Raw genomic sequence first — 25,939 nt, 5'->3', positions numbered from 1 at the left:
TTTTAAAAATTAAATTTTATTTTTATTTATAGTTAAGTTCGCTAAGTCTCTCAATGAAAGAATAAATATAGTGTGTATAGATATATTTATAACTAGGCTTAATCATCGTATTTTACTAGCATAAGCCAATGTGATTATGAACGGCTAATTAATATATACAAAAACCGATATTTTTATCTTAAGCTAAAAATTATATGTTAACAAATTCATAAAATACTAAAATGTCTTTTCAGTGGACAATTATAGTTAGTTTGAAATTGTTTTACATACCTCAAATGATGTTAATTTACAAAACATTAAGTTACATGTGCCTCTTTAATACTTATTTTCTGCAATACTTGCTTCCTCGCAAACAATTGTTTTAGTAAGTTATCCAATTGTGCAACCAACTTAAATAATTAATAGTAATACATAATTAAGAAGGAACGCAACACAAATTATTTTTTTCTAATTAAAACTTTTATGAGTACTCTTTACCATGACCTTGGGCCTGCGCTCAACACGGGCTTTTAGGAACTAGGATACATCATAATTACGGTTAAAGTTCACGGGCAATTCGCAGAATTGCTCTTTTTTGAGGTGGTATTTAAATTTTGCCCCTCATATTTGTGGTCTTTAAATTTTGCCCTTCGGCTAAAACCCATAGGTTCCGGGTTCGAACCCACGCTCAGTCAAAAATTTAAAAAAAATTTGCAAAGCAGAGTTTAAATTTCGCTATGCCCCCTCCGGCAGACTTTACCTTGAAGCATATATACGTATTTTTTTTTTAACTTTTCAAGGTAAACTTTTAGTAATGCCTTAACTAAAAGTGTGCCCCATAAAACATAACTAAAAGTATGCCCCATAAGGCGTAAGTTTTCCTTAAGGCATAACTAAAAGTTTGTCTTATAAGGCAAAGTTTAAATTTTGCTATGTCCCCTCCGGCAGACTTTTAGTTGTGTTTAACTAGAAGTCTGCCGGAGGGGTAGACTTTTAGTTGTGTTTAACTAAAAGTCTGCCCCCTCCGGTAGACTTTGCCTTGAAGCATATATATATATATATATAGTTTTTTTACTTTTCAAGATAAACTTTTAGTTATGCCTTAACTAAAAAATGTGTCCCAAAGACATAACTAAAAGTATGCCCGTAAGGCGGAACTTTTCCTTAAGGCATAACTTAAACTTTGCCTTATAAGGCAAAGTCTATGCCTTAAGAAAAGTTCTTGCCTTATGAGGCATAAATTTGTTATGCCTTAACTAAAATTCTGCCCCATAAGGCATAACTAAACTATGTCTTAGGAAAAATTCTGCCTTATGGGGCAGACTTTTAGTTATGCCGGATCCGGCATAACTTTAGCTTTTCCTTAAAGATTGTATGCTGGATCCGACATACACTCCCCCAGTCCTGTCTGGCGAAATTATTTTCTTATTTTATGCCTAAGCTGGGGTTCGAACCCAGAACTTCATGTATTCGCCCACCTTTCCAAGCAAAGGGCAAAAACTTAAAGACCACAAATATGAGGGGCAAAATTTAAAGACCACAAATTTGAAGGGCAAAATTTAAAGACCACCCCAAAAGAAGGGCAATCCGCGCAAAAAAATGAAAGTTCACACTAGACAAAGTTATCATTTAGTAATCTAATTATTTCTCTGAAATTTAGAACTTTAATTTTTCAATTCGTCTCCGGTATTAATTCCTGCACTGTTCAATTCACATAGGAATGTTTCGACCACTTCCTTTTTTGTTAATAAAATTTTCACTTTCAACTCCATTTAGATTTAGGAGTATTAAATTTTAAACAATTTCAATGCAGTGAGAAAGTATCAACCACTATGCGGTCTTTGTAGGTTTATAGAAGAAGTTTTCTTTTGTTATAAATTTTTTAAAGATTATAAAAATACATTAAGATAAATTAGGCAGAAAAATATGCAATTGGAACTCCTTTTCAGTTATGAGTCTTATTCTTTCCTATTTAAATTATACACGATTTTACTTCATATAAATCCTTTCATGTTTCGAATTATATATATAAGCAATGATTTTTATAAAAGGAGTTACTAATAGAGGATACCTAGGGGTATTTATGTAATGATACGGCTCACCCTCTACGGGTGCCATGACCTCTTATATATATATGAATAATATTTACATATTACATAAATACCCCTAGATATCCTCTATTAGTTACTATTAGTTTTGCGTAGTTTTCTTTTCAACGTACCGAAGTCAAGTAACAACTATAAAACTTCAAATTTTCCTATCTTTGAGCAAAAAAAGTTATGCACTAATAGTTGAATTTTGCATTTACATATTCAACCAATACATTATATATTTATATAATTACTAAATAATAGAAATAACAGATATTTATAGAAAATATTTTGAATTCTAATAACAACTTCACATCGAAACTAAGAAAAAAACAATTTAAAATACAATATCACTCATCATAGACTATTTGTTTAAATTTTTTTGATAGTTTCATGTATGGTTATAAGTACAAATTTATTGGTCAGATTTGAGAAGGGAAAGAACATAAGGAGGATTATGTTACTTGAATTAAATTGCATTCTCATGATAATAACATTAACTTATTTCTTTTACCCTTTAAAATATTATTTATAATTTAATTAATTTCTTATATTTAAGATTTTTAAATCAATTAAATAATTTAGTTATTAAATTTTTTCCTATTTAAAATATGTAAGAAATCCTAGACTTTAAATGCGACGAGGTATTATGTACTTATGGTTAAAGTTTCATCACCAGACCAATCCAAGATGTAGAGAACATGTTGAACCAATCATTCCCTCTGTATGAAAGGTGACGTTTAGTTTGAACTGCGGTAACTATTGTTGGAATATCAATTTTTTCATATAATTAAATTTTCTTTATTACATGAATTTATTTATTCATTTTTTAAACGTTGACACCATTTTTTTGCGAGTGTAAACTCGTGTATATACCAAAAATTGTTTTGAATAACCTATGTTTAATTACTCTGAGCAAGTAGTACATATCATCCAATATTAAACTCCCTACAAGTAATTTATTTTTCATAAACATGAATTTTCTCTCAACAGTATATTTCATGTATTTAACTCAAAGGTTTAGACGTGAAAAAAGCACCAAACTTTTTAACACGATCAATCTTTATCAGTTTTAATAGCTTGCAATTTTTTAAGTTTCTATTTTATGGTTGAACACATCATTTAGATTGTCCCGTATGCGTTTTTTATATATTGACACGACGCACACGTGCAACGCACGTACTCTAAAACTAGTTAGCGATATAAGTGTCCCCAAACTAAACACGTTAGTGAATATCGACAATGTTGTGTCATTTTGACGGCAAAGTCTTGACCCAACTATCAATGGGCAGGAGTTTCCATTTTCGCATAATTTGGCTCTTTGTCCTTTTCTTAATTACACGCAGATGCCTTAGTTTTAAGGGGTATAAGTGAGCTATTTGAGTAACGACAAGACTTTTTTGGAACCAAAATCAAAAGGAGAGCATAGTTATCATATTTTCAATAGTTGAGGAATAAAATTGATCATTTTCCGTTTCTTCTTGTATACCTAACCTAGTTAGGTGCATTCCCCATCTTTTAAACGACATCAAATTAATTTAACCTACTTAGTTACTAGGTACATGTTTGTGTTTTTCTTTTTTGCTGGTCCGATTGATACTTTTCTCTGTTGTGAAGGATCTAGTAACTCAGTTGATTAGCTATTTGAACTTTCATCTTAGTGGTGAGGATTCGAATCCCCACATTGTGATCCTTTTCCCCATTTGCCCTTCCCCTACCCCTATGTAATAATAATAAAAAAAAAAAACTTTGAAAAGAAAAAATCTCTGTCGTGACCTAACCCGTGTCTCGCTCCACTTTTTTATTCTCAAAATAATAATTGTAGTTCTAGTTTTCTTCCCTTGTTAATAAAAAAGTTGGAAGAACGATCAATATTTCTCAAAGTCTCCTATCACTATTGGACTTGTAAAAGTTACTCTATCATTTGGTTAAGTCACATAAATTTGTGCGATTGTCCTTCGTTGAGGGTGATCTTTAATTTTTGCCCTCAAATTGCTGGTCTTTAATTTTTGTTCTTCGCCTAAAATATCTTGAGATTTTGGGCTCGAACCCAGCCTAGTCATAAAATTTTTTAAAAAAAATCACAAGGCAAGGCTTTGCAAAAAGTCTGTCTTATGCGGCAGACTTTGCATTAAGGCATAATTAAAAGTCTGTCGGAGACGACAGACTTTTTGCAAAGCCTTGTTTTGCGATTTTTTTTTTTGTTGACTGAGCGACGATTTGAACCCAGAATCACTAGATATTTCCGACCACCTTTTTAAGCGAAAGAAGGACAAACCGCTAAACAAAAAATGATTATTCATCTAATCATGGCTCGCTATATCATCTACTAGAGCATAATCACCACTAATACCTCGTTATTTACTTTTAATAATTTGTACCTTTCATCTTTGTACTATCATCTGGTAGAGTCTAATCAACTTTAACTTCTTATCAATTACACTTTTGATTGTCATTTTACAATTGGTTTAAATTATATAATTGTGGATTTTAAACCAGAGATGATATATTTGACCCAATAAACCAAATTAAGATAAAATTATGATCATAGAATTGGACTATTTAATTTATGAGTAATCTGATTGTGTAATTAGTTTTAGATTTTGACCCCGTTATCAGGATGTTGACTTTGACTTAAGTTCAAACTTAAAAAGAAGGGCCTAATTGGTATAATTAATCCCGTAATTTATTGTGTTACATAAATTGAGAACGTGTCACGGAAAAGGAGCGAGTAAAGGTAATTTTAGAGAGTCAAACTTATATACGTTTGATGTACAGGGGCGGAGCCAGCATATGTCCAGGGGGTTCTTCGAACCCCCTCGGCAAAAAATTACAGTGTATTTTTAAAGTTAAAATTATTTTATTATGTATATATAATAGATGTTGAACCCCCTGACTTCTTCGTATATTTACCTTTTAAAATTTTTGAACCCCCTTGATGAAAATCCTGGCTCCGCCACTGTTGATGCATATTGATATTTTGATGCTAAAAGTGATTTTCGCAAGTTGAGCATGTTAAATGAAGATGATTGGACTTTCCTTTATTTATACGAGGTATTATCTCGTGTTAACTCTTAGATATTTCTACGACTTATTTTGTATTTGAATTAGACTCATCAGTACATTCTCTATCCTCATACGACTTGGGACGTCGTAATTCCACTGTTAATTATTTATTTGCTTTAACACTTGAATTAACTTAATTCTCACAATTTAAAAATTTATTACTCACAATTTAAAAATTGTTGGGTGTGGGTCACGAATCCTTAAATTTTGGAGGGTGAAAATTATGTATCTCCCAGACCTCTCGTTTGTAGACTCTTGTTTGTCAAAATTACATCCACGAAAATGGAGATTTTGGCCAAGTTCTCTCTCCTCTTTCTTTGGTCGAAATATGTGTTTCTTAGAAAAAAAAAGAAGAAGAGGAAATTAGAACAAAGGCTGCATATACAACATTACAACTTGTTCAAAGTGACAAGAAACTCAAGCAACGTGCGCAAGAAAACTATTTGCATTGTACACGTCTTTTCTTTTTATATAATTTGATTAAACAAGATTGATATAATTTTATATTTTAAATCTATTTAATTCTAACATTTCTGTTTTATTTAATTATATTCTTTTATAAAAGTGACATGATGTGTTTAAATCACAAAATTATAAAGGTATTTTTTCATATATTATACATATTTAGTTTATGTGAAAGAATTTCAACCTAATTTCTTAAAAAATATTTAACACAAACTCTTTAATCCTATCATTTGTATTTTACTTTTTATGACACCTTTTTAAAAATGAAGACATTTTTGAAACAACAAAAATTTAATGAGGTTCTTTAAATAAATTATATGTATTTAATTTATGTGTCAAAAGTCTTTTTCATTTAGTATTAGATTTCGTGTACAGCTATATAAAATTAAACTTGAAAGAATTATATTACGAAATCTAAACCGTGATGAATCTAGTGTGTAACAAGTCATAAAGTCGCCTAATAATTCAATCTCACCCAAAAATTAGTTTGTAGTCTATGATAACAATTTTTATGATTCAGTGAGTTATTACACAGGCAAGTTTTATAGAAAGAAATATATAAAAAAGTTATAAATTCTTTTCCTTCTATTGAAATTGTAATTAGACATAATTGATAATTTCTTGAAAATTTTACCTGAGAAAGTCAATCTTGGCTACAAAATTAAAATAATGAACATCATCAATGATGGATGCATCTAGCCAAGTCTTGACAAACTCACCAAACCCCCCACCATGTCTCTTTGCTCTACCTAACCCCATCTCCCATTCCGTTAAGCTTAACGCCGTTATCTCTCCACCTAACTTCACATTTTTCCCTCTATAAATGCTCGCATTTGACACACGTTATCAGCAGTACAAAAACACCCCTTTTCTTTAATTTCCCACAAGAAACTTATTTCCATTGTCCTAAAAATGGATCTTCTCTTATTGGAGAAGACCTTAATTGGCCTTTTCTTTGCCATTTTAATTGCTCTTGTTGTCTCTACATTGCGTAGCAAACGTTTTAAGTTACCCCCAGGTCCAATTCCAGTACCAGTTTTTGGTAATTGGCTTCAAGTTGGTGATGATTTAAACCATAGAAACCTTACTGAATATGCCAAGAAATTTGGTGATTTGTTCTTGCTTAGAATGGGTCAAAGGAACTTGGTTGTTGTGTCATCACCAGAATTAGCCAAAGAAGTGTTACACACACAAGGGGTTGAATTTGGTTCAAGAACAAGAAATGTTGTTTTTGATATCTTTACTGGGAAAGGCCAAGATATGGTTTTTACAGTATATGGTGAACATTGGAGAAAAATGAGGAGAATTATGACTGTACCCTTTTTTACTAATAAAGTGGTGCAACAATATAGGTGTGGGTGGGAGTCTGAGGTGGCAAGTGTGGTTGAGGATGTGAAAAAGAATCCAGAATCTGCTACTAATGGGATTGTTTTAAGGAAGAGATTGCAACTTATGATGTATAATAATATGTTTAGGATTATGTTTGATAGAAGATTTGAGAGGGAAGATGATCCCCTCTATGTGAAGCTTAAGGCTTTGAATGGTGAGAGGAGTAGATTGTCTCAGAGCTTTGAGTACAACTATGGTGATTTTATTCCCATTTTGAGGCCTTTCTTGAGAGGTTATTTGAAGATGTGTAGAGAGCTTACGGAGAAGAGGTTGAAGGTATTCAAAGACTACTTTGTTGATGAAAGAAAGTAAGTTCACCTCACTTTATGCTCAATTTGTCATTATCCTCAGTTTTATACTTTTAATATAAATGTCTAGGATATAGGAACAATCTAATGAACCAATCGTTATTCACTATGTCCTTTAAAATAGGTCTATTGCTGGTAAGGATGTTTGGGATGTGGGGATCACATCAAACACTGTTGTTCTTGATCTTTTTGATCTATTTAATAGGAATCTTATCCCACCCCCACCCCCACCCCAGAGAGAACAATTGCCTTATCATAAGGCACCTTCTCTTCTAAACCTCAAGCCAATTGGGGAGTTTGACTAAATCTCCCTCTGGATTTCCAGAACTATGACCTTGTCATTGTAAAGTTTTGGGAAGGAAACCATTCAATAGCATTAATTAAGTAGGGGATTTTGTTGGAAGTCCTGCATCAACAGGATGGTGCAATTGAACTCTTTATATGATTTTAGCAATCCTCAACTCATGAGCTAGCTTTTAGTTTTTGAATTTGGGGTAAGCCCAAGTTAAATTTTCCTATCATGGTATCAGAGCTACGTGGATGCTGGGCCCTGTATGTTTTGCCCATGCTTTAGTTGGCAGGCCTGGACATGCGGGAAGTGTTGGAAGTCCCACACGGTGGGGATGTTCCAATTGCTCCTTATATGCTTTTGGGCTGAGTTAAACTCAAGGTCCATTTTCTTATCCAGAGTTGACTAAATCTTGGACCGTTAAGGATGACTTTAGATAAAAATTAATTAACCCTTCTGAAATCCACAGCTAATAATATTATTGACCAAATTTGTGTGGTTAAAGCTACAAATAAAAAGGATTGGAAGGAGTACCTCTGGTTTAAATTTTAGTCCTTTTGGCAAATTAAATTTGTTTTAGAACATTTGATACTTCAATAAAAATTAGACTTCGTTACTTTTTTTTCTAGATCTACTCTTACTGTTGCAATTAATGGAGCGTTAATTAAGAGGGTTTTTTAAAGAGAGATAAGGGTGGTTTAGCCAAATATTATTACAAGGATATGCAAAAACCGAAAGACAGATAATATGAACACGCACCCTTTACCGCCTGGTAAAGAGTTGGAATATCCCAAGGTTGTAAAATTGAGTGCTAGTTGAAGTGCTTTGAGGTACTATTAGTTTGTAACATTTTTATTGCTTTGCGCAGGAAGCTTGCAAATACCAGGAGTATGGACAGCAATGCTCTAAGATGTGCCATGGATCACATTCTTGATGCTCAACAGAAGGGAGAGATCAATGAGGATAACGTTCTTTACATTGTTGAGAACATCAATGTTGCTGGTACTTTTCAAAATAACATATCCTTAATTCGCTGAATTTAATTTGTTCTAATTTGGTTTAAATGTGTTGTATTCTGTAGTATGTGCATCTCCTATTGACTGGTTGGTGTAGTTACCATTTTCTTGATGAGGGCTAGGTAGAGAAGGGTCGCTGGTGCACATGTTAAGACATGTAACTGTCCATAAGTAATGACTTGTACCAACTCATGCTAATTATGATCATGATAATGTAAAAAAGGTCTTTCGTATCATTATTTTGTCTACTAGAAGAAAGAGCTGAAGTATATATTGAAAATAAGCTGTTATGATAACATTAACATAACATCCAAACCGGTAGTTTCCCAGATTGAACTGGAAATAAGTAATAAAGTAAACCTTATGATTCAAGTGACAGTGATGTTTGTATGCTACCAAGACCAGTTAGTTACCACAAATCTGATACTACAACACTGAAGTCCCAAACAAAGATGGATTTAACCGGCTTCTGTGAGTTTTACTGAACCCATTGCTTTCAGTTCGAAGTATGACTGCATATGAAAGCAGAATTTAGTCCTAAAGCAGTTTCGTTGATCACATTGCCTTGTACTAAGCAACAAGTAGGCTTTGATGTCGGTCAAACTCAAAGAGACTATCATTGTTCTTTAATTAGTATTTAAAAGTATTTATACATATCTTTTTTGTTTATAGATATGAATTTCTTTATCTAGCAAGTCAATTATTATGCTAATATGTTGAACTATTGTCATGAGCAGCAATCGAAACAACATTATGGTCAATCGAGTGGGGTATCGCTGAACTAGTCAACCACCCTCACATCCAACAGAAACTCCGTGACGAAATTGACACAGTTCTTGGACCAGGAGTGCAAGTGACCGAGCCAGACACCCACAAGCTTCCATATCTTCAGGCTGTGGTCAAGGAGACTCTTCGACTCCGGATGGCAATTCCTCTTTTAGTCCCCCACATGAACCTTAAAGATGCAAAGCTGGCTGGATATGATATTCCAGCAGAGAGCAAGATCTTGGTTAATGCTTGGTGGCTAGCTAACAACCCGGCTCACTGGAAGAAACCGGAAGAGTTCAGGCCCGAGAGGTTCTTCGAAGAGGAGAAGCACGTTGAGGCCAATGGCAATGACTTCAGATTTCTTCCGTTTGGAGTTGGTAGGAGGAGTTGCCCCGGAATTATCCTTGCGCTGCCAATTATTGGCATCACTTTGGGAGGTTTAGTGCAGAACTTTGAGCTGCTGCCTCCTCCAGGGCAGTCGAAGCTCGACACCACAGAGAAAGGTGGCCAGTTCAGTCTCCACATTTTGAAGCATTCCACCATTGTGCTGAAACCAAGATCTTTCTGAACTTTGTAATTTAATAAGTATGATTGTTGTTTTATAAGTTCTATGTCATATAAAGTCTTCTTCGACTAGATTCATTATATGACCTACCTATAGCTGAAAACGTTTTCTTGATAGAAAGATGTTTGGAGTACTTGCTATAAGTTCAAAAACTTTTGTGTTATTCGAATGAGGATGTGAATAAATAGAAAAGGAAATAATTAGGCTTTGAACTTACCTTCTCTGGATGAAAAGGGTAACTTCGATAAGTTATATGCGAAAAGCGATAGCGCAATGGCAATTTTGGCTTCTTAATTAACCAAGGCACCTATGAACTTGGATCTTCCCATAAGAACATGAGGGAAGAATTATTTGGATTGTTTAGGCGAAAATTGTCATTTTGGATTGGACCACCTACTAGAGGAAAGAGAAAGGAGGAAGGCACGCATTAGTGTTTGCCGGAAATCATATTAGTTTATAATTCGTTAAGTAATAAATTTGAACAAAAATATATGTTGCTTAAGTGTTAAAGTTTATATAAAACATATATGCATACGTTTTTTAATTTTAAGTAACATCAAATACGTGTAAATTGTTGGTGCCCTGGTCCACCCTCCAAAAGGAAAGAAAAAGTAAGCAGGTGTAGTGGGTTGAACCAGGTGGGTGTTGTGTCCGCTCTATTCTCCATTTTATTTTGACCTATGGCCTCTGTAATCAAATTTGTTTGATTTAATTTGTCTTTATTATTCTTTTCACCTAACCTAGTTAGGTATGTTGCCCCATATTTTAAATGACTTGATCAAATTTAACTTACATAATTTGGTTCGCTGTGGTGGCACTTTTCTCAGAACACTTTATTAATCAATCCCAGTCCCATGCCACAGCTTTTTAATTATTACTATTATTTTCAAACAGTATGAGTGGTTACTGTTTGCGTCATTTGGTTAGTCATATAATTGTACATCTTATCGTTGCTGTCAAATATCAGCTAGTGGAGCCTAATCAGTAGTGCCTTGTCATTTACTTTCAATAATTTGAACCTTGGATCTTTGTACTATTGTCTAATTGAATCTAATCAACTTAACCCCTTGTCATCTAACTTTCGTCACAATATATCACTCTTTAGCTACAATATAAAAATAGCCACGGATCGGATCTGATTCATCATGGCAAAAGAATAAAATCATTTGCTATAGACATATTCTTCTTAACAAAAATTTTAACGTTATAGCTACATCACAACATTAGTAGTAATAAGTATTAATTCTCAGCGACATAACATATAATATAATGTGCATGTGGCAATAAACTTTTATCTTAGCCATTTCTTGCTTATGATAGGCGATGAAAAAATATTATGGCTAAAATGTTTAGTCATGAAAATTTTCATATTTGTAATTGTGAATACATAATGTTGATGCACTTTCAAGGGGGAAGCGGTCTTACGCCGTTCAAGGAACTTAGCTATGGAAATTGCAAGCTCAGGTGTATTAGAGATTGTGCAAATAAAAAGGTGTGCAAAACGGAATTTCTTACAAGTTCTAAGGGTAAAAATACGCAGTACGTACTAATTAAATAAAAAAAAGATAAAAATAAATAGAGGTATATGGGTTGAATGTTCGTTGCATGTTATACATCCTACAAATTGTGCAACATTGTAGAATGTTTGTATTCGAATTTAGATTAAGAACGTAAGTTGCACTTGGTGGAAGCCAATAAGGTCATTATCAAGATATACTCGTTGGGAGACAAACAAATGTATAGAATTCATGAAAGTCACAGACAAAAAAAATTGCGACCCACTCAAGAAAATGGAATATCATCTCCTCAAAGGTCAGAATTACAAACCTATCTCACTAATATAAATAAATAATTTATTCAAAACACAATAAACTATTTTTTTTTTAGAATTCAGAATCATAAACTGATAATTCTAGCTACCTTTTTACTTCTCTTGGCAGTCAACTCGGGCTTATGAAAGATTTCAAGAAGTTTTGTTTAGTATTTTTAATTGTACTAGAATATAATAGATGACATTAGTATGTATAAAATAGTGAGAGGGTCACATGTTAAGGAACCAAATGTAGTGGCAACAATAATTGGTTATCGAGATTTACAAAAAATGTGCCTAGCCATGAGTCCCGTCCATACCCCAGCCCTCTTTGTCCCCCTGAATTCACCCAAAACTATCATTATTCATCTGTATCTTCTATAAATAGCAATCTTAGTACAGTCGGTTTCCTCTATCACCTTCATTTCCTTCTCCTTTCGGCTATTGTTCTTTTGTCTTTTAAATCTCTCTTCTTCCCAAGTTGCTCCCCAGCTAGCTTGTGTACAGTATATATGTCAACTTTTATGAAGATTGCCAAAAACATTTCATGTACCATTTCCCAAGTATAACTCAAAGTTTGTACGTTTTCGTCCATTCCAAGTTTGTTTATAAGTAAATATATATCTGTCTTCATCAAGAATCAGCAACCACTTCACGTCCTTTCTATGATGAATACTAGCACCCATTTTCCAGCATCTGATGGGCTTGAATTCTGTCGTCGTTTCGGTTTGAGCAGTAATTTTGGAAATGAATTTAGCAGTGTTCATCATGGTTCATCACAGGATGAGGTTGTTGTTGGGACTGGTAGTGATCGAACGGTAGTACAAGGCGATTACTTCGACGGAGTTTTCAAATATATACAACAGATGCTTATGGAAGAAGATGACTTGGAAAATAGGCCTTGTATGTTTCAAGATTGCACTGCTCTTCAGGCTGCTGAAAAATCCTTTTCTGATGCCCTCAATCCTCCTCCTCCCGCTAGGACAACTAAATATCCGGTTCATCGAGATTTTATCGATAGTACTCATTGGCAAGACAATTACAGTGATGCTGTGAGTCAATTTGTTGAGTCCAACTTCATCTCTGATCTAGGTGGTGGTGATCAGTGTTCCCTTCTTTATTCTGGTTTAAACAATAATCATCAAGCTGCTGCTGGTGCTGCCAACAATGGTGATGTAAACTCACCAGATGCAAACAATTATCATCAGGTTGCTGCCCTTACTGCCAATGGTGAAGATGCAAACTCCCAAGATGTAAACAACAATCAAGGGGATAAATCAAGGTCAGATGGAGGGAGAAAGAAGCACAATAGAGAAGAAAATGGTGACATTTCGAAAGGGCGAAATTCGAAGCAGTTTGCGAGTAACGGAACAGAGGAAACAGAGGAGGATAAAACAGAGGATTACTACGATAAGGCGCTTCTTTGTCCAGGGATGAATCCTTCTTTCTACGAGAATCGATCAAAATCATCAACATCATCGGATAATGCAGCATGGGACAAACAAAAAAGCTGTCATATAAAGCAATCTAAACGCGGAAGGCCACGTGGTAGCAAAAAAGGCGTAAAGACGAATGAAGTAGTAGATCTTACGAGTCTCCTAACGCGTTGCGCGGAGGCTGCAGCCAGTTACAACAGCAAGACATTTATGGAAGTTCTCAAGCAAATTAGGCAGCACTCGTCGCCCTATGGCGACGCTACTGCAAGATTGGCCTATTGCTTTGCTAATGCCCTCGAAACTCGTTTTGCTGGTGGAGACGCAACATTGGTCACAACAAGTATTAGAATACCAGCGGCAGATTTCTTAAAAGCTTATCAGGTATTGAAGGAAAATATTTATTCATAAACACACTCGAAAATAGCTAGTAGCACCACAAAACCTACTTTGACTAAAAAATGGAAAACATGTTCCTATAAAACTCTTGAGTATAAATCCTATTTAAATATGAATTAAAATACCAAGCTCTAACCATTTTGGTTTCCTACAACTTTGAATTGTTTTTTCAACAGGTATACATCACAGCCTGTCCATTCAAGAGGATGTCAAACATATTTGCTAACAAGTCTATTGCGAAATTAACGGGTGAATCACCAAGGATTCACATAATAGATTTCGGAATTTTGTATGGATTTCAATGGCCTTGTATAATACATGGGATTTCCCTTAGGCCAGGGGGACCTCCAAAGCTTAAGATCACAGGAATTGATTTCCCTCAGCCAGGTTTTCGACCAGCTGAGAGAGTTGAGGAGACAGGACGCCGCTTGGAGAATTTTACCAAGAGATTTGGTGTTCCTTTTGAGTATAAAGCAATAGCAAAAAAATGGGATGATATTAAGCTAGAAGATCTGGAAATTGACAGAGATGAAATGTTGGTGGTCAATTGTTTGTACAGGCTAAAGAATGTCCCGGACGAAACAGTAGTAACTTCTCGTGACAATAGAAGTTTAAGAGATGCTGTTCTAAACCTGATCAGGGAAATAAATCCACATTACTTCGTTCATGGGATCGTTAACGCTATGTACAATGCCTCTTTCTTCACAACAAGATTCCGCGAGGCTTTATTCCATTTCTCGTCCCAGTTTGACATGTTTGAAGCCACGATGCTACGAGAAGATGAAGGTAGGATGACATTTGAGCAGGAAGTATTCGGAAGAGACATAATGAACGTTATAGCTTGTGAAGGGACGGAGAGAGTTGAGAGGCCAGAAAGTTACAAGCAATGGTCAGTGAGGAATCAGATAGCAGGGTTCAGACAACTTCCATTGGATCGAGACATCGTAAATGAAGTAAAGGCCAAGGTGAGAATGTTTTATCACAGTGATTTTCTAGTAGATGAAGATAGCAACTGGATGTTGCAAGGCTGGAAAGGAAGAATCATGTACGCACTCTCAGTTTGGGAGCCTATTCATAAGTAAATCTATTATTGCAAAGAGTTGTATATTTTGCTTTTAGCAAGAAAAAAATAATCCCTGTGACTTCTCAAATAGCAATAACGTCACATACACTGAAACTGACGAAATGCTAACTTACTGTGACCACATGGCCTTAAACTTTGGCATAAGCTTTCTACAAACATAAAATTACACAAATAAGCATAGTTGGGCACATAAAAAATATGCCCAACATCACCTTGAAGCTTCGGGGATAGAGCTGAAACTGAGAAAATACTACTAATATAAGTAGTCACATGACAATACTGTCACATCAACTGAAACTAAGAAACTACTAACTTATAAGTCACGACAATTAATAAATCACTAGTTTCATATTTCTCTTAAGAATCAAACCAAGTCCAGAAGGGGACAAGTGCCACGCCCATAAATCCTAGTTTTCACAACCAAAGATTTTTCTTCAAGTTCTCCTTCCATTGTCTCAGGCATTTTATGAATTCATTCTTTGCTTCTTCTCTCTCTTCTGATCTCATCAGTACTTTTTTCCGGGCTGCTACATATATACTTGCACCAGTTACAAAATTGATTTTAAAGTACCTAAACATGGTAGAGTAGAAAGACATAAGTGAAATTAAAGAAAGCTTTGAAACGTGAAAATAATAGTTGTTATTAAAGAAATATTGTCCGTTCATTATTTAGGGGAAGTTACAAGTTTCTTCAAGATACAACAAAGTCAAACTATACTAAAAATCATAAGCACTATCAGGGAAAGTAAAATCTTTAGATGTTGAAGAAGACCATTCGTCAGAAAAAGTTTCTTATTTCAGTTAAAATTTAAAAATTCAATAAAATTTAAGCATGCTATAGAAAAAAATAAAAAAAATCTTTTATTTGGTCTAATCATTCAATATATAACCTTGTCCGGGAACCAACTTCTTTCTATCTAAAGCCCACCCTCTGGCCTGTCAGGCTTTCCACTCATCTCGCTGGCAAAATTATACATACTATTATCTGTCCTACATAATATATTATACGGAAAAGGCTCAGATATGTCATTGAACTATCAGAAATGGCTCATTTATGCCACTCGTCAATAGTTTGGCCCAGTTATGTCATCGAACTATCAGAAATGGCTCATCCATGCCATTTTTCATTAACGCGCGTTTTAAAATATCAGATATGACACTTGGCCTCCAATTAGAGTTCCATGCCGTTTATTTAAATCAGCATAAATTTGTGGGTCGGGTTTTAGTTTAATTTAGGATTTAATTTGTGTTGGTTCAATTAAATGACGTGGACCTCTAATTGGTGACAAAGTGTCATAACTGGAATTGTAAAACCGACTTAATAGAAAAATGGCATGGATGAGCCATTTCTGATAGTTCGATGACATAACTGAACCAAACTATTAACGAGTGGCATAAATGAACCATTTCTGATAGTTCGATGGCATATTTAAGCCTTTTCCGTATATTATATACTACATCTATACACAAACACACATATCTAAAGGAAAGAATTTTTACACTACAAAATATATTTTAACCTGTTGTAACAGGTAACCTGCCTTAGTTACTTAGATTATTAATCAACAATCAATTCTACGTCATTTACTCATTCAAAAGCATTTGGTAGACTTTCAAATTTTAGACCTTCAAAACAATCCCAACTGGTGTATGATCTCCACTTCCGAACAGATAAATCAGTACAAGCTACTCCAAGTATTAACAAAACATTATGATAAAGAAACTAATAACAAATTCTGGGCATAAGGACCGGAATGAATGAGCTGGCGAACTCAACCTATAGCAGGACAATTTGTCGTGGAAAATAACTTAAATAGTATGTATTCTGGCTGTCAAAAAGTCAAAACAAATATTTGCTTGTAGTCATCCACAAAGTGTACATCAAGGCCTTCCTTGACATTAGGAGCAAGCTCGTCAAAATCTTTTTGATTAGCTGAAGGAAATATTATAGTTTTCACACCACTTCGCCGTGCTGCTATGGCTTTCTTTTTGACCCCACCAATAGGAAGAATCTTTCCAGTTAGCGTGACTTCCCCAGTCATTGCCAGGTCCTTTTTAACAGGTTTTTTCATGGCAAGAGACAACTAGGACGTTATCATAGTACAACCAGCACTAGGGCCATCCTTAGGGGTAGCACCTGCTGGAACATGAAGATGAAGCTTACTATTTGCAAAGAACTGGTTATCAGGCTCCTTCTCCTGCAAAATGATCCTGGCAACTGTATGGTCAATTTGGGCACTTTCTTTCATAACGTCGCCTAGTTGTCCTGTTACATTGAGAGCCCCTTTTCCTTCTCCTTGATTCACCAGAGATGTTTCTATATAGAGTGTTGAGCCACCCATTGAAGTCCAAGCAAGACCCATAACAACTCCAACTGGGGTCTGATAGTATATGCGCTCAGCATGGAAAACCAGCTAGCCTACATAATCAACTAGGTTTGGTGAGTCCACGACCAATTTATCTATTGTTTTACTTGCTTCACTTTCTATAGCTTTCTCAGTTTCCTGAGTATCCTGCAAATGAATATGTTCATCGGTGGACATATGCATTTGATTCACTGGTGCTTCAGTTTCAGTAACATTTTCAGAGGACTTGTTATCATTGCTACCCTCTGCCTACTCAGCTCCAGCTTGAGTTTCTTCCTTAGACATGATTTCGTCTGATAGATAGACAGATTCTGCTTTTACCTCATCTACCACCGCATTCTGAGGCTTAATCTCTCCATCTTTCCTAACAAGCTTTAGAGCTATCTTGCGATAAGTCTTTTCAATCTGCTTCTGCAGATTGCGAACACCGGCTTCTCTGCAGTAATTTTCTATTAAAGCAAGAAGAGCTGCATTAGTCACTTCAACCTGTTCAGGCTTGATCCACATGTTTCACGAGTACTCTTTTCCAAATAATCCCTGGCTATGTGCATTTTCTCATCAGTAATGTAACCAGCGATTGTAATTACCTCCATTCTATCCAAAAGAGGACCAGGTATCATTTCAACGACATTGGCTGTGCAGACAAACAAAACCTTTGATAAATCAATAGGGACATCAAGATAATGATCCAAGAAATTTGTAGTCTGTTCTGGATCAAGAAGCTCCAACATAGCACTTGTTGGATCACCAGCACGTCCCCTTCCCAGCTTATCAATTTCATCTATCAAAACAAGAGGATTATCTGTTCCCACACTTCTTAAACGTTGTACCATCTTCCCCGGCATGGCACCAATATAAGTTCGTCAATGTCCCTTTATTTCAGCAACATCAGACAACCCTCCAACAGAAAATCGGTAGAACTTGCGGTTCAATGCACGTGCAATTGAACGACCTATACTGGTTTTGCCCACTCCAGGAGGGCCAGAGAGGCATATGATTTTTCCCTTGCGAGGTTCCTTTGAGTTTTCCCACAGCTATAAATTCCAAGATCCTTTCCTTAACATCGGTTAACCCATAATGGTCTTCGTCAAGAACTTTTTCTGCCCGTAGTACATCAAAGTTTTCATCACTGTAACTACCCCATGGCAAGGCAGTCAACCAATCCAGATAATTACGTATTACGTTAAATTCACTTGAACTAGCTTCCAATAGTTGCAGTTTTGTAAGTTTAAAGATTTTCACGTTTTAGGAGTATGATCTTCAGATGATGTTTTCGGATTTAAAAAAAGTAATTAAAGTTTAATTAATTTTGAAATGTTAGTTAAGATTTGATTAGCAGTTCAAAAAATGATTATTAACATATTTCTTTCGAAAATAATAAGAATAAGGTTACGAAACAAATAAATACGCTATAACACAAATTGTTGAATCTCTGCTCTCAAAATTTCTAATTTTTTATACATAACTTTTAAAAAATCATAAAATACGTTGAAAGATTCTTATAATTGCATAGAGATTTTTTTATTTTTTTAAAAAAATATGTTGGGCCGTGCTGGCACGGGCTTCGATATCTAGTGTGCCCTAGATTCGGCTAGTTCAAGTATAAGGACTGAGCACCGCCCGAGTAGTTTGGAAAAAAATTGATACGTTCATGGGCTGGAAAACTGGCATTGTATGGGCTAATCTTTTATCAGCCCATGAGCAAACCCACTCTCTACAGCCCGTTCTTGGATCTTCTCTTCTGGGCCGCTTTGCACAGTTATCCCTTTAAATAGGCTAGTCTTTAATTTTTCTCCTTCAAATGTGTTCGTCTTTGATTTTCTCCTTAGCAATCAAACTTATTGCTAGCGGGGCATGAGTTTTTTAAGGGAGCGGGGTAGCTTGTGGGATATTATAATGTGAAAATAGAAATTTATGCCCCAAGAAAATGTTATTTGTTTTGAGTAGCGAAAATTAAAAACCAACACAAAATAGTGCAAATGACCCCTCTTCAGTGCCAGCCTATTTTATTTTTCAACTTTCTGTGCAATTTTACTATTCTTTCACCTCGAAATTTGAAATTATAAGTATTTGTTACTTGCATACTTTTCTATACTTCCACAGTTTTATGTAGTGTTAATATATTGCACGCTAGTATGATAATTAGATCAATGATGTTGAAATATTGATAATGTAGGGAGTTTGAATGTAATATTCCTGATATAAGATTGCAATTTAGTATTCACATTTTTTTAATGTTCAATCTAATATATAATCGAAGTACCAATTATTTATCAACGACTTATTCCAAAACAACTGTCATAGGTCTTAGCTGGCCAACGATACCTGTCGTAAACATTTTACTTGCGATCAATGAAACATATTAGTAATTCCTAATATATGAGAATGTCCGTCAGTTTTTTTTTTTTTTTTTTTGCAAAATATATTCACAACTTCTCTTAATCTGTAACTAATTTTCATTTAGATACTCGAACTACAATATGTTCTAATTAAACACTGGTACACATACGTAGTAGCTTTAATAAGCCGTAAAATCTCTGGCTTATTCCAATTGAGGCTAATGTGTATAATTAAAGGAGGTGACAAAATTAAATTTATGTGGTTAACTTATCTAAGTAATAATATATGCGTTTGAGAATACACACAAAAGTTTTTCCAAAATTTTGAGTCAGAAATGTTTAATATGAACACTCTATGTATTCATGTGCTCAATTGAAATAAGTTGTAATTCTAGTGTCTAATATGAAATTTACTGACAAGTTTGAAGAAGTTATCGATGAATTCCTTCTTTCTTTTTCTTTTTGCTATTTACCTGGAAGTTTCTCCTAGTACGTACCTGCTGATCTACCTGATTAGGGTAAAACTAGTTTTCTGGCCTTTGCCAGCAATGCAAAAAAAAAAAAAAGCTTTATTTGTCACAGATGATTGTATATATGTGCACAAAAAACATGTTCAAGTTGTCCTAACCTACTCCCGTTGGAGAATATTTCTCAATGGGTTGGCCGGTATCGGATAAGTAAATTATATTACAGAGCAATATGAATTAAAGCAGTATTATGAATTATAAAGTTGTCTTAGGAATTGTGCAATGCACATGAATGACTTTGGCAGGCTATACTATTGTCTTTTTCCACAGAGCTATTATTTCGCCCAATGTGTAACCAATAAACCATACCCATGCAAGGGGGGGAAAAAACAAATAATTCATACGTGGGAAAAGAGTAGGTTTTTTAGCCGCAATCTTGGATTTTACTTAAAAACAAGCACATTGAATTTCCTATGGGTAATAGTAATCACTAGTCATGTCCTTTGGCAATAAGCTAGGAATGGGACCAAATAAATTTATTCCCTTGCCCTTTTTTACAAGTCTACAAGTAAAATAGACAAGGGAGGATGAACATCATTTGTGGTATACAGACATATATATTACATATTTGTCCAGAAGAACATGGTAAGTGTTTAACCTCTCTATATTGTAGTGCATGTGAGATAATTTCATCTAAAAGAACTTAAAGCAGTTAGAAAGAGAATAATTTTATTTACTTAATTAAATTATTTTAATATGCCTCGGGTGCGGATTTACTGGAGAATGTATGTTTTTTATTAGGGGTGTCAAATGAACAAGTTGAGCTGAATTTGAATGGGTCAAAATAAACTGATTTAATAAATGTTCAGGTCATTAACCCGCTCAGATTTTACTTGTACTGATCGGTCAAGATGGGCTATAACAAATGGGTTATAACACAACCCATCCAACTCTTTCCAACATCTTTGTTTCTTGTTTTTCTTTTATTATACATTTGTTTTAGTAGCCAAATAAAACCCTTTTCCCTTTTTTAACAGCTATATCTAGCATATAAAATAAAATAAAATTATTTTGAAAAAATTGTTTATGGGTCAATTTGGGCTACACATATATTTCGTTCAAATCATCTCAACCTTTAGATGAGCTTAATTAGATGGATCAAATTACGTTAGGTTAATAATAGGCGAATTATTAGCCCGTCCATACTAGGTTAATAATAGGCGAATTATTAGCCCGTCCATACTTAGAAAATTGAGCAAACCATTTTTTATAAGCTAATTTTACCATCCTAATTTTTACCATTTTAGAGAACCTATGGAAGGTAGACATGAATACATGTTGGTGCAGGAACAATGTCATAGCGGCAATATTATGCCGCAAATGGGTGATGTGTCTTCTCCTGAATAATAGTTCTGAATTTGGTCAGTGGTATCGTGCGTACCATGATAAACCAACCGTTGTAGTAAATGCTATGGAGTATCAAAACTGGAAACAATGCCCACCTACTGTTTTTAACTTTACAAACTATGTCACCTAACTTTCACCCAACGCCCTCCCTAACCCCTAAATTCAAAGAAAAAGATACAGTATTTATATGAAAGGGCGCTATCACTTCCCGCTTCTCCCTCTCGCATCGGTTCTGCATCAAATGATAAGTTCGCTATTGGACTGAGCCGAGCCTTTGAACACATAAAGGTTTTAATTCGAGCGAGAGCTCAAACAGGTGAAGTGAGAAGATCTTGTTCGAAAGCTCCACTGTTCTGAACGGCGAGAAACACTTTTGACGTTCGATCAAATCAATCGAAAATCTCATCATTAGTTAGGTGGGACCAACCAAGTATGGGTTGAGCGTCCATGTTACATAATGTTTTCTAGTCAAGAATTCCATTATTGATCGAATCGGGGTGGATCAACTCATTGAAAAATAAAAAATCTATCATTTTAATACTCGGAAAGATATGTAAAAGAAGAAGAGTCACTGAAACACGATAGTTATAGACAAACAAATAAAAAGAATTGATATCGATAGTACTATCTCAATCTTAATTTCACGTGACTCAAATCTCTAACCTACCGGTTATGAATTATCCACTAGAGCAAACCTCACTCGTTGGTATAATAGAGGTTGTATATGTTGGGAAATGATAAAATTCCAATACAAGGATACGATGGCTCAATAATACATAATAGGATCAAGTCAAAAACTATAATAAAACCAGCATGCTTATCATTTCCTAAAATAATTGTCCTTAGGTATAATCGGTTTCGCTCTCTTGATTAAGTCAGACGTACGTCCTTGTTAGTTTATAACAATAAAGCTAACGCAATTAGCATGATATCTACAACAAACTAACAATTGACTGACTAAAGATTCTTCGCAATATTTCAATATTTTTCCCTATGTTTAACTCATACAATTATGTCTAAAATACTACTCCTAGAATATAAACTAAAGTTATGATATTGCTAAGAACAATCTCGTATCAAAACGGAAAAGGGGGGGGGGGGGGGGGGGGGGGGGAACTAACGCTAATTGAAAACGAATTCAAGTTACTATTAAATTGAACTCTCGCAAAGGTTGACATTTAAATTTCATGCTCACACATTTAGGTGTTAAAATAAAGGCTTAATGCATATGCGGCCTCCTAAACTTGTCTTTTTTTCCATTATGACACCTCAACTAAGAGTTGTTCCTATTGAATTCCTGAACTTGACCTCAAGTGTGTCTATCAAACACAATCCGACTTACATAATACATATGGTGAGTTTCAATTTCTTTTAGCCTTGCTCGTGAATTCCAATCGCACCCTACGTGGAAATTTCAACCAATTAAAACACCCCACCGATTTTAATTATACCCAAAAAGACTGCACATACATATGGAGGAATTATGTCACGACCCGACAAGGTGAACCGTGACGAGCACCCGGTGTTATCCCACCCGGTGCTATCCCACCCGGGCACCCCTCGACATACCTTCTCATAACATCTAGGTGAGTGATGTGGCGTGATTTTATGCTACAATCGATGCTTTTCGGCTATAAGTTTTACTTGTTTTTAAGCAAGTCTATGTGATTTTACATGGTTTTTATTATGTTTCAGGTAATACGAGGTTCCTAGAGCCTAAGTGTGGAAAAACAAGCGAAAAAGAGGAAAAAGAGTTGATCACTGAACGCAACTGGAGGTTCTGGAAATTTTGGTGGAAAATTACTCTGCGCGTTCGCGCAGGTAACCCACGCGTTCGCGCCCACGTGCGGGAGTGGCTCTACGCGTTCGCGCTAAAGTAACAGAATGAAGCTGACGTCATCTTGGCGCGTTCGCGCATCCAGGTGGCGCGTTCGCGTTGAAGGATTTTCGGCCCAGTCCGAACAGAAATTGGATTTTGACGATTTTTGCTATTCCAGTTGTTTTAAAAAGCCAACTGAGAGCATTGTAAAATTATCTTTGGCATAAAACACAAGTTTGGAGGCTAGGGTTCCTACGTAAATATTCTTTCTTTTATTTAATCCTTGCTTATGGAAATTTCTTGGTGACAATTAAGATTGATACTCTTGTTGTGCTTATTTATTCATCGACATTATTTATATTCAAGTAAGTTCTTGTTATTTTAATTATTCTTGTTCTTCAACGTTTCTCAAGGGAGTAGCTAACCCTAGGACTCACCCATTTATTTTGTTTGAAACTCGGAAGAGGAAAAACGGGATTGTGATAGAATAATTAACAGGAATTTGGGGCGTTAACCCTCATCTAATGGAAATTGACCTAGGAATAGGCGATACCACTTGTAGTCATATTCGGGTGTTTTTAATGCTCCTAATTGCTTGAGGGATCTTCAATTGGGTAGTTTAGTTAATCTTCGGGAGAAGTTAATTTAGAGTCATTATCCGAGGCTAAATAACATAAACTTGCTATTATTTATAATTCATGAAATATATTGGATCGTTACTTGAGAAGTAGTTTCCTTTATTCCATTCTTGTTGCCATTGATCAATTTATTTGCTTTCTAGAGTAGAATTTATATTTCCGTATTTTATCAAAACCTTATCAAAAACCACCATTGATGCGTTCGGTCTAGCTATTGTTACTGATAATTCCTAATCTGCTTAAATCGCCTACATATTGTTCTCTGTGGGATTCGACCCCAACCTTGTTGGTTACTATATTTGACAACGTCCGCGTTATACCATTAATAGGTGTAATTTGAGCGTATCAGTGAGCCACATAGTAAAACATACATTTCTTTTCATCAATCACGCTAGTCCCATTGGACGACAACATCTTTAGATCATCATTGGCATTTATGCCACATCAATGTACGTGAGCCGACAAGGCTATCAAAATGATACACAAAATATAGGCCGACAAGGCAGACACATCTAACCATATACACATGTCTACGAGCCTCTAAGAAGAATATAATATATCACATAAGCGGGACAGGACCCCGCTATGCCCATAATTATATACACAAAATAATAAGTACCCAAAAGCTATGGCTCCAAATGAAATGGAGCTCTGCTATGAAATCTCTGAGAAAGCGGCTACGGGTCAAGTTTGTCTCCCTGTGCACCTGCGGGCATGACGCAGCGTCCACAAACAAAAGGACGTCAGTACGAAGAATGTACTGAGTATGTAAAGCATGATCAACATCAATAGGAAAGCATAATGTGCAACATAAGAAACAACATGAGGTAGGAGATAGTAACGTCATCATCATCGGCACTTACTTGCCTTACATAGGATCTTACCATCTCTAATACGTATTTATGTACATACATCCATATCCGTATCCACACTCGCATCTGTACCATATTCGTGCTCGTATTCGTATATACACCTTTATTCACATTCATATCGTATCATATTCGTATTCATATCATATACATAATCATATCATATACATCATTATTTACATAGCATACCCGACCATACAGGATTGGTGTTTCATACATACTTGGCCAACCAAGGCTCAAGGTTACTCGTACCTGGCCCTACCAAGACTTCAGGGTTACATCTACCTGGCTCTACCAAGGCGTCAGGGTTATCCGTACCCTCTGCAGAGGTGTGCGCGCGTTTCGTAATCGTATACATACTTATTTACATATCATACCCAGCCTCATAAGCTCGGGGTTATATAATAGTCACTCATAGATACATATACATAATAACTCATAAAATTCATTATTATCAATGCCATTATCATCATCTTCATCATTATCGTCATCGATATCATTATCACTATCATCGTCATTCGTCACATTCATCTTATTAGGCTTACTCGTTATACGAGGACATTGGTACAATTGTAGCGTATCAAGAATCGTAAGCTTGCTAGCTCGGAAGATCAAATCAATTGAAGGATATCATACTCTTACAGAAGATTTAGATGTTTGGCCAAAGAACCATGCCTTATGAAAGAAGGGTTAGCCTTACATACCTTTCCGTTGCACTATTCTACACTTGCGCGTTCTCCTCCAATGCTAGCGTTTCTACCTTCATTGAAGTCGTACTATCATTAGAATCGATATCTAGCATATATGACTAAAGCTAGAGAAAATCGGACAGCATCTCCCCCATAACGTATCTCAACTCCCAAACGTCAATAATAAATTCATGATGCCATAACAATAGCCATTACTCATTCACATTATCCATATTTCTAGACTTACATTCAATTCATCCATAACCATGGTCCTAACACACACGACGTCCATTTACATACATTGTTCATCTCATGCTCTCAACATCATTTATACCGTATTTACATCACAATACATCAAGACCCATAGCTCAATTCATACTATTTCTCAAAATGACACTATTCCATATTCATGACTCATTTTTCTATACTCTTCTACAATCCAAATATTTCAACTCTTAACTACCTTAAACAATATAGAAATATCATGAATCTTACCTTAAATGTTGTAGGAACAAGCTTTAGTTGATAATACTCCACTTTGAGCAAAACCCTAGTTTATCTCCATTTGGATTTCTTGACCTTGGATGATCTTGATGGTTTTCTTACACTTGATTCCCTTGATTTATGTTGTTGATCACCAAATATCCTTGAATTCTTGTGGAATATATGTAGAGAGATGTTCTA

General features: G+C 35.2%; 2 protein-coding genes and 1 pseudogene across 2 annotated transcripts; 2 read left to right on the top strand and 1 right to left on the bottom strand.

Moving 5' to 3' along the window:
- The first annotated feature begins 6,440 nt into the window (after positions 1-6,440).
- LOC132606622 (trans-cinnamate 4-monooxygenase C4H2-like) lies at positions 6,441-10,068 on the top strand. Its single transcript, XM_060320205.1, has 3 exons — positions 6,441-7,297; positions 8,455-8,588; positions 9,340-10,068. Exons 1-3 carry the CDS (start codon positions 6,513-6,515, stop codon positions 9,936-9,938), a joined length of 1,518 nt encoding a protein of 505 aa, XP_060176188.1. The 5' UTR covers positions 6,441-6,512; the 3' UTR covers positions 9,939-10,068.
- A 1,833-nt stretch (positions 10,069-11,901) lies between these two features.
- Positions 11,902-14,780, top strand: LOC132606614 (scarecrow-like protein 9). Its single transcript, XM_060320193.1, has 2 exons — positions 11,902-13,562; positions 13,754-14,780. Exons 1-2 carry the CDS (start codon positions 12,411-12,413, stop codon positions 14,657-14,659), a joined length of 2,058 nt encoding a protein of 685 aa, XP_060176176.1. The 5' UTR covers positions 11,902-12,410; the 3' UTR covers positions 14,660-14,780.
- Positions 14,781-16,493: 1,713 nt separating this feature from the next.
- On the bottom strand, positions 16,494-18,257 carry LOC132617876 (lon protease homolog, mitochondrial-like; annotated as a pseudogene).
- Positions 18,258-25,939: the final 7,682 nt, after the last annotated feature.

The sequence above is a fragment of the Lycium barbarum genome, chromosome 1 (genome assembly GCF_019175385.1).
Source record: "Lycium barbarum isolate Lr01 chromosome 1, ASM1917538v2, whole genome shotgun sequence".
NCBI classification, from domain to species: Eukaryota; Viridiplantae; Streptophyta; class Magnoliopsida; order Solanales; family Solanaceae; genus Lycium; species Lycium barbarum.
This window is presented reverse-complemented; position numbering and strand designations above follow the sequence as displayed.